The following is a 9,313-nucleotide window of genomic DNA, read 5'->3' on the forward strand; positions in this document are numbered from 1 at the left end:
CTCAACGTTTTTCTTGCTTCATGTTTACAAAGGTTATAAAGATGGCATTTATTCACTGTAATTATTCACACAAATACTGTACTTAGAACAGGTTTAACCCCTGAACCCTGACAACCCACGGGCAGGCGTGGACTTAAATTCCTCACTCTAACTACATTTCCTATTAGTGTTACTCTAAGTACTGAATGTGTTACTACTGTAACTGGTTAATATGCTTTATAATGATAATGAATAAATAAATAACACAAAAGATGAGGATTTAGTGGGTTACGCAGGCTGAACCCAGTCCGTGTCTAGATTTCAGTCAGTGTCTTAAATGAAAGAAACCAGTCTGTAGCTGTAATATGAGTATAGCATATATATATATATATATATATATATATATATATATATATATATATATATATGTATATGTATATGTATGTATTTAGACGTTTTCTACCTGGACGACGGCCAGGCCAGCAGGAGACACCGGGCCTTATTCGAGGAAGAAATTCAGCCACAAATGCTGATGTGCAGCAGCTTTTTATTCTGTACACAGGTTCGTCCTTTTCACACCAAAGCTGCAGATAGTCAATACAAAACAATTTCCTAAAGAAACAGAGAAACATATATTGAAATCTACTGTAGTGACAGGACCTGCGGACCTGCCAAAGATTGGACAAAATGTTAATGCATTACCTATAATAATAATAATAATAATAATAATAATAATAATAATAATAATAATAATAATAATAATAATAATATGTAGAAGATAGAACAGTGCTTGCAGTCACAATCTGGACATCTACTTATCACTAGATGTGATGAAGAAGGCTTTACAGTCACATGAGGAAGAACCGAAACGCCTGCTCGTGCAACCTGAAGATCTGCGTGCATTGCTCGAAAGAGAATACTGCGCTGCAAAAGTGAGAGCTTCCTGTGTGAAAATGTTTATAGCATACAAACTCGACAACAAAAAAGTGCTGACCCGAGCGCTTCAACTGTTCGCGTGAGGCTTCTTCGTACAGTGCGACTGGAGGAGTGTCGATACAGATCAAGTCTACGGCTTTATACAGGACTACTGTACGAGTAAACGTATAGAAGCCTGAAGGCGTCATCTTAGGCTCCTCTCAGTTTAATAACTGATTAGAATGTTTTAAACTAGCAGTTATTAAACCCCTGATTTAAAAACCTGACCTTGACCCCCCTCAACTGTCCAGCTATAGACCGATATCAAATCTCCCCTTCATCTCTAAGATTTTAGAAAAGGTTGTAGCACAGCAGTTATGCTCGTACTTAGATAGGAATAACATTCATGAAATGTATCAGTCAGGATTTAGACCTCAACATAGCACAGAGACAGCGTTAGTTAAAGTAGTAAATGACCTTCTACTGACCTCTGATCAGGGTTGTGTCTCGCTGCTTGTGTTACTCGACCTTAGTGCAGCTTTTGAAACTATAGATCACACTATTCTCCTTGATGGACTAGAAAACGTAGTTAAGGGAACGGTCCTCTCCTGGCTCAGGTCTTCATTAGACTGATCGTTATCAGTTCGTAGATATGAATCGTGACTTCTCCACGCATACTGAGGTAAAGTTTGGTGTTCCACAGGGTTCTGTTTTAAGGCCCACTGCTTTTTTTCCTTTACATGTGCTACACCAGATGAGAGACACCAGCTTAGTAAAGCTGAGGAATGTATGAAGGATGTTAGATGATCTTTAGACTGGATGCTGAGTAACTTCTACCTACTTAATCCTAAGACAGAAGGACCACATACATTGCCCTGCATGGACAGCCTGAAGATCACCAACAGATACCTGTGGATTACACCACACAGATACACTAAAGATGGCAGTGGATGTTAAATCTTAAATCTTAATCAATAACTGAGGTGACAGCGCCACCGCTGGGTCAGACATCGCAGGTGGGAATCTACTGTATACAATAAAGGATCAGTATTATTCGGTGTTTTGAAAATGATTATTCCAGCAGCACAAACGTCCAGCGTTGGAACTTTGTTGTAAAGCTGTAGTTGTCAGTTACAGCTTTGAGACTTCTACATTAAGCATTGAGGTTAAAATTTGGTCCAGCATTAGGTTCAAATTCCCCAAAGTTATGAGGATCTCACTGATGACCTCTGTAAATGTTCACCGGGATTCAGGTTTGTCATGGTGGAAGGTTCCTCCAAGTTTCAACCAACAAAACGTTCAGTTCATCCACACTACAGCATCCATAATCTGCTCATTTCTTCTCCACTGCATCCCACAGATGCTCTAGCTAATGATCACCAACCTTGAGATCGACCTTCCTGCAGGTTTCATCTCCAACCAAAATCTAACACACCTGTTTTCATTCACAAGAACTTCTTAAGGCAGCGATTACTGCAGATCAGTGGTTCCCAAACGATTTACAGTGGCGTACCCCCCCAGGCATTTAATATCCCTTTGCGTACCCCCTCTCTTAAACTGTGCTGTCTGATGATGGCAACCTCTGTACTGTTTTCTCTCTCTCTTTTTTTTTTTTTTTTGGCCTTTTCCCCAAGCATTACAGCAGCTCTGCAGCAGGAAGAATGACGTCCTCCACAATAGTATGGGGTTTCCCCGTATTAGCCACTCTGCAACTCTCCATGTAGGATGCTTCCAGATCTTTCCTATTTAGAGTTTCCTACACTGTCACTTCTCCTGAGGTGTTTTAAATGTCTTTCAAAAAACTCTCGAGGTTTATTTAGCAGAAAGTAAATAAACTTCTGGTTTCATGCAGGTATGAAAGAGTACGTTTGCACATACACACACTGTAGATGGGGATTTTCTTCACTGTCAGCGTGTGTAAAGCCCAAAGAAATAGATTTCTCATCGTATTTGCGCCTTTGATGTTTTTTCTGTGGATTGCTGGTGAAGAAGCGGTGGCGTTTCACCTTCGGATACACTGCTGTCTGTATCCGCGCGAACTGGGCTAGTAGCAGTGGGTACACGTACGCTTCCTACGGATGCGGTGTTAGAGACCTGGGCCACTGCTGTCGGAGCACCGTGGATCAGCGGGGCTTGTTGTGGTCGCAGGCCATGTTCTTTGTAGTTCTCCATTTTAATGTTACGAGCTATTACTTCACCACATATCCGTGTGCTGGTGATAAATGACCTGCGGTAAGATGCACACTGACGCATGCCTGAGTGGATACAGTTTTGTGAAAGAGAGGATCATTTGATTGGATGTCATGTATTTGACCTTTAGAACATTGCATTTTTGCTGTTTGTACACTGGAGGTTTCCTTCAGGTCCCATAGCAGAGTAACCACTTGGTGTAGCTCATCACATTAACTACGGAGTAACTGTAATCACACGTATCATCTTAAGATTTTTAATGGAGATGAATTATATTCACAGGATAATTTCTACCGCCCCCCTGTGGCCTCCCAACGCTATTACACCAGACAATATTAAACAGTAGTCAAATACACAGAAACCGTTCACAAATTTAAACCGAATTTGATCTCAGAATGCAATCACTGTCTCAAGGACGAATCGAGGAACTAACACACGATAAATATAATTACAGATCAATGTTTTAAGATAATGTTTTAAGCGTGTCCGATCTTCAGTTCGGAATACATTCAGATCCAGCGTTCGAGTTACTGGCAAAATCCGAGCGCTAACTCTAACCGAGATGATGGAATTATTACGGATCGGAACGTCGGTATTAGATCAGACACAGTGAAAGGTTGTGTGTGTGTGTGTGTGTGTGTGTGTGTGTGTGTGTGTGTGAGATAGTTCATGCTAACACACAATAACACCAATTAGCACATCATTCCCAATAAATACAACTTTAATAGAATGCTTACAGACCTGATCCAGAGAAATGCAACTACATCTTGTGAAATTGCAGGGCCTTGTTTTTGTTTTGTTTTTTTTATTTTATTTATTTTTTTTAACTCCACCACCCACCCAGATGTTGGACATGAATGACTGTACAATTCGAACAGGGTAGAGTGACTTCTGATCTCGCATGCCCTTCCTACTCTTCCTCATTCCCTGGGAGTTAACTTTCTCTCGCTGTTTACTGACTACACAGACTACCACCTACCTACCCCCCTCCTGTTCTACATCTACACTACATACCACCGCTTTCCACACACGCACACACGCACACACACACACACACACACACACACACACACACACACACACACACAGTTAGACAGAAGTAAGCTCCAGGACTAGTGTACAGAGAAGAACACTGCTGCATGCTCACATGGGTTGTAGTGCCTCCGTTCATTATACGGAGAAGAAAACACACGCTGATCAGAGACGAAAAGGCGCGCGTGTGTGTGAAAATCGCCTTGTTGTAAAGAACCATAGTGCCACGATCCTCACTGCACTCTAAACGCCTTGGTGGTTTTGCAGTAAACTGAAAACGCTCCATGAGCTTTAATAAACGAAACACAAACACGGGTTTTAGTGTCTGCACGTGTGTGTAGTGTTCACGTGAAAAGAACAGAATGTTCCGGACATCCCGGACGAGTCAAATCAGAATGACGACAGTGACGAGAAAACCTACCTCACGTTCATAACCCACACACACACACACACACACACACACACACACACACGCACTGTACGTTCTGCAACCCCTCCATTACTGTTCCTTTTCACCCTCTTCATGACCTCTCTATTCATTATACATACAGATACACTGGGAGTGGGGGTGGGAGTGGGACTGTGTGTGTGTGTGTGTGTGTGTGTGTGTGTGTGTGTGAACAGAAATGGTGTGGCAGTTGGCTCTACATGCAGCTCTGAGTCACTGGTCTCGCTGGAAACGTGGGTCAATTCTTCTTTCGGGGAGCGGAGGAGAGACGGACAGAGCGGAGGTCAGAAAGGATGAAGGAGAAAGGGGGCGGGGCGGGCCGGGGGGGGCGTGACTGAGTCATCCTGCTTCTTTTTCAGGACTCGTCGTTTTCAGCAGGGGGCGTGGTCGCGTTGGGGGCAGAGTGATCCAGGTCCGACTTACTGGAAATGCGGTCGAGCTCCGCCTGGACATCGGTCAAACCCAACTTAGATCCTGAAACACACACACACACACACACACACACACACACACACACACACACACACACACACACACACACCGTCATGGTATGGAATTCCAACAAACACTAACCTTTTTTTGTACCTAACCTTAATATATATATATATTTGTAAAATGTGCCCAAGTGAATTATCCATAAAATCGGCAGAAGCATAAAGAGGTCTTTACTTGTCAAAGTCTCACACACACACACACACACGGAATTACTGTTACTGTATCTACACTAGGGGCTGTTCCTTAACAGGGATAAATGGAAAATAATGGTTAAAAATGATTTTTAAAATAATAATAATAATAATAATAATAATAATAATAAAAACATGATGAAAACTTCTACAATAAATCTAAACATATTATAATAAACAGCAAAAGCAAAAAACACTGTAAATTAAATTTTTTTTTTAAAAAGAAGAATTATGGACAGAGGATAGTCGATGTATGAGGAAGATGCAAACGTGCAAGTATAATAATAATAAAAGTTATGCAGACGGTAAGTTCAGCAGAGCCGGACAGGACAGCGTGCTCGGACTCCGGGAGCTTCCATGCACTTTAATATACAAACCATGTTGTTGGGTTTAAACTGGTTATATTTCAGTCTCACACACACACACACACACACACACACACACACACACACACACACACACACACACTTTGACCGTTTATTAGTCGTTTTACTGTTTTCAGCTAGCTCTTGGTGTGTTTTTCCTTTTATGGAGTTTTGTGGGCGTGGCTAAATGTAAATCACCATATGAATCACATTCCATATATATATCTATATCAGGCCCGGGGGTTCAGTGGGTCAGCTGGTGTGATTCCACTGCACCTTATCATCAGTATGCACGCTGTTAAATAACACTGAACTGGAAACGCCTTCCTGTAGCCAATTCTCTCTCACACACACACACACACACACACACACACACACACACACACACACACACACACACATCTGAAAATAAATCATTAACTCAAAACACTGAATTAGCAGCTGAAGGAAAAGCCATGCTGGGTTCATCCTGCTAAACCTGCGGCTTCACACAGAACACACTCGGGTCCAGCACGGTTGAGTGCACACTTGTGTTTCCATACTTGCGAAGGTTCCTTTCCCTTACGAGTAAATACAAGTCTTCTTCGGTTAGAAACGTGGAGCTGAAGATACGTTACTGGAAGATAAGGTATAGTAACACAAGTGTGTGCGGACGGGTTCATGCAGAGGACGAACGGCTCGTGCGTTCTGAGGGAAAGCTCTGTATGCACATGAGATCTGCGTGAACACACACCTTAACGTGGCCAACATCCCCGGGCTAACACACACACACACACACACACACCATGAAAGACAGTGTTAAACTGGTTACCAACATGTGTTAGTGAGGAGAAACACATATGGACCAATAAACATTCACACACACACACACACACACACACACACACACACACACACACACATACATATGTATATGGCAGTCACTCATGATATGGAGGAAAAACAGTTATGGTCCAGGCATTATGGGATACCGTTACTTTACCTTTAGACCATTCCTTTTAAATGAAGCTGCAGTGGAAGGGTTAATAATTGGAAGCGCACCCAAAGCAGCCCAACAGTCATGTGACCGTAGGTAAGCGGCGTGTTAGCGTCAACGTGTGCGAGGAAACTGCGGTGTACCAGCGCGTCATTAAGAATGCAAGATGTTAATTAATTCTCGAAGCATTTACAGTAATCCCGGTTACTATGGTAACACAGAGCGAGGCGTCTTATAAACGCCGCAGTGGCTCGAAGCGCCGTGACACTGTTACGTGTGTTTGCACAACAGGTTGACTCGGTGACGGTGTTTTCTTGCACTGAGGAACATGCAGTAAAGGGTTGTTTTTGTTTCTCTTTACCGTTGCTGATGTCAGAAATCTGGTATGGAAGAGGGGAGGAGGAGCAGATGAGGAGGAGGAGGAGGAGGAGGAGGAGAAACAAAAACATGGATGAACATGAGGACAAAACTCAATGGTGTAGAACATCATAATGAAAAACCTGCACACAGCTGAGGTGGGGTCATTGTGGGGTCATTGTGAGGCAGTCGGAATAAAACCTGCCGGACGTCACCGCAGATCAACTCTAGCCGAAAATGATGAAAAATCAAATCAGGTTTCGACGGGTTTTGTTTTTTGAGTTTCCCCAAAACGATGTTAATGACAACGTTTACCGGTTTATTCTGCACTGTAACATTTTGGACTTTGCATAGTAGATGTGATTGTGGGGGCGGGGTCGAGCGTCGGCTGCGGACGCAGAGGAGGCGGGTCGAATCTGCAGGTAACATGAGATTCTCACCTGTGTTGGATTAGACCGAGTTTACTGTGGGGCTGTTTATGACTCAGTGGCTACTGTAACGAGAGAGAGAGAGAGAGCGAGAGAGAGTGTTTTTGTGTGGGTGTGGTTGAATGAGTCCACTGAAAAGTGAAAGTAAAATAGAGAGAATAAAAAGGCCTTTTGAGTTGTAATCAGCCTGAATCCCGCCTCCTGCCCCAGAGATATAATACTAACAGTACAATCAGGTACACGTTACAGGAGAAGCATGGGAAGATAGATATATATATATATATATATCTGTGCAGACAGAGACTTGATATAAATGTGACTGTGAAGCTACTTCGCTAGCACGTCTGCTTTGTGTTGATATTTTAACCGGACGTTGCGTCAGACAGTTTATGACTTTGTCGGCCATTTCGAAGTTAACGGTGGAAAACCGGTATTTACCGGCTAACGGGACCTCTGCTGTAAAGGTAAAGATTTTTCGGTGCTGCGTTTATTAGATGAAGTGATGGTTCATGGTGGTGGTTCCTACCAGACTTGCGCACTGTTCCAGGAGTGTTGCTGCCACCTCCCGAGGGCTGGCCCGGCCCAGGAGAACCTGCTTTCTTAGTCAGGAGGCTGTTGAAGAAGTTAGCCAGCACGCCCTCGCTGGTCTGACCTCCTGCCACATGGAGAAGACACAAAAAAGCTGAGATCCTTCTACACGACCTACAGTACCCCAGCTGTGCTCTGCAAACTATTCACTGTGCATCTCAAGGGTTTAAAAAAAAAAGCGATGGAGAAAGAAAGAAAAGCAGGGGAAAGGTTTAAATAGATGATAGAAAGCAGAGTTAAAAGAGGAGTGCGCTTCCTGGTCTCCATCCCATCCACACTCACTAAAAGCAAGAAGACTCCTGGTCTCCAGTGCCTGGACTGAATGACACACAGAGAGAGAGAGAGAGAGAGAGAGAGAGAGAGAGAGAGAGAGGGGAAACAAAAGGAGAAGAGAAGAGAGCATGCGTCCTGGAGGCACGGCCCTCGTACACACCTTTCATGTTGGGATCAATCTTCTTGGTACCTGATTGCATGGGCATGACGTTAGCCACGTTAGCGGCTGCGGAGCGATTGGTCGTCCTCGGGGAGCCGGTGGGAGCTCTGTTCGAGGTGTCCTAACACACACACACAGAGCACAATGGACAGGTTAACACAGATACACACGAATAAACACAGAAACGGTGAATCCCGGAGGAAGGAGTACTCACCACGGGCCTCCCGGCAGTCGCTGCAGGCTGTTTGGCTAACAGACTCTACGAACCAGATCAGAGAGGGGAAGCGGCTCAGCACCAACACCAAAACTCGCATTAATACACACACACCAACACTGTGCACATCCTGCTAGGGGTGTGTGAATTTATGAGCACGATTACCTGCAGCTTCACGAGAAACACCTGGTCATCTTCTGCTTGGATTTCCTTCTCGTGTACGAACTGGAACACGGCATGACGGAGAGAGAGAAGTTTAGTTGTTTGTATTGAAAGACGATACTAATAATGGAGTGAGTTCTAGACGGTAGAGAGTCGGACCTTCCGAACCGGGGGCTTCACTATTACATCTTCAAAGCTGTCGTCTGCTTTGATGCTCTGGAGGTTTTCATGTAGGATGGCGATCTTCTTCTCGTTGTCCCATCCTGATGGACTGGAAAGACAACGCAAAGCATGTACACCATGCGTTACAGCGACGTGCTCTGACCCACGCCCCAAACCTGCCGTTCTTCTGCCAACCCTAAACACGGCAAAACGTAGTCTGAAGAACTTACATAAACACCGAATCCTTCTCTACCACCTGGGCGGGGAAGTGGAACGGGAAGCCGTATAACCTGTGGATGAGGTATTTGTAAGTCAAGTCTAGATTTTTGTTCTCCTTCATGGATGTGTAGAGCAGCGCTGCGCCGTCTGGGTGAGCAT

General features: G+C 44.0%; 1 protein-coding gene across 3 annotated transcripts in view; it reads right to left on the bottom strand.

Moving 5' to 3' along the window:
• Nucleotides 1-3,787: 3,787 nt before the first annotated feature.
• The window catches only part of dync1li1 (dynein, cytoplasmic 1, light intermediate chain 1), a 13,663-nt gene continuing 8,137 nt past the window's right edge, over nt 3,788-9,313 (bottom strand). Inside the window, exons 7-14 of one of the 3 annotated variants that reach the window (XM_053675090.1) lie at nt 9,166-9,301; nt 8,933-9,044; nt 8,777-8,836; nt 8,612-8,656; nt 8,398-8,518; nt 7,903-8,031; nt 6,953-6,971; nt 3,788-5,038 (exon numbers count right to left, since the gene is read on the bottom strand). In XM_053675090.1, coding sequence (XP_053531065.1) covers nt 6,964-6,971; nt 7,903-8,031; nt 8,398-8,518; nt 8,612-8,656; nt 8,777-8,836; nt 8,933-9,044; nt 9,166-9,301 — 611 coding nt within the window. In that variant the 3' untranslated portion in view covers nt 3,788-5,038; nt 6,953-6,963. The remainder of the gene's footprint in view (nt 5,039-6,952; nt 6,972-7,902; nt 8,032-8,397; nt 8,519-8,611; nt 8,657-8,776; nt 8,837-8,932; nt 9,045-9,165; nt 9,302-9,313) is intronic. The other 2 variants (XM_053675089.1, XM_053675088.1) reach the window with 2 other exon arrangements.

The sequence above is a fragment of the Ictalurus punctatus genome, chromosome 24 (genome assembly GCF_001660625.3).
Source record: "Ictalurus punctatus breed USDA103 chromosome 24, Coco_2.0, whole genome shotgun sequence".
In the NCBI taxonomy this organism is placed as follows: Eukaryota; Metazoa; Chordata; class Actinopteri; order Siluriformes; family Ictaluridae; genus Ictalurus; species Ictalurus punctatus.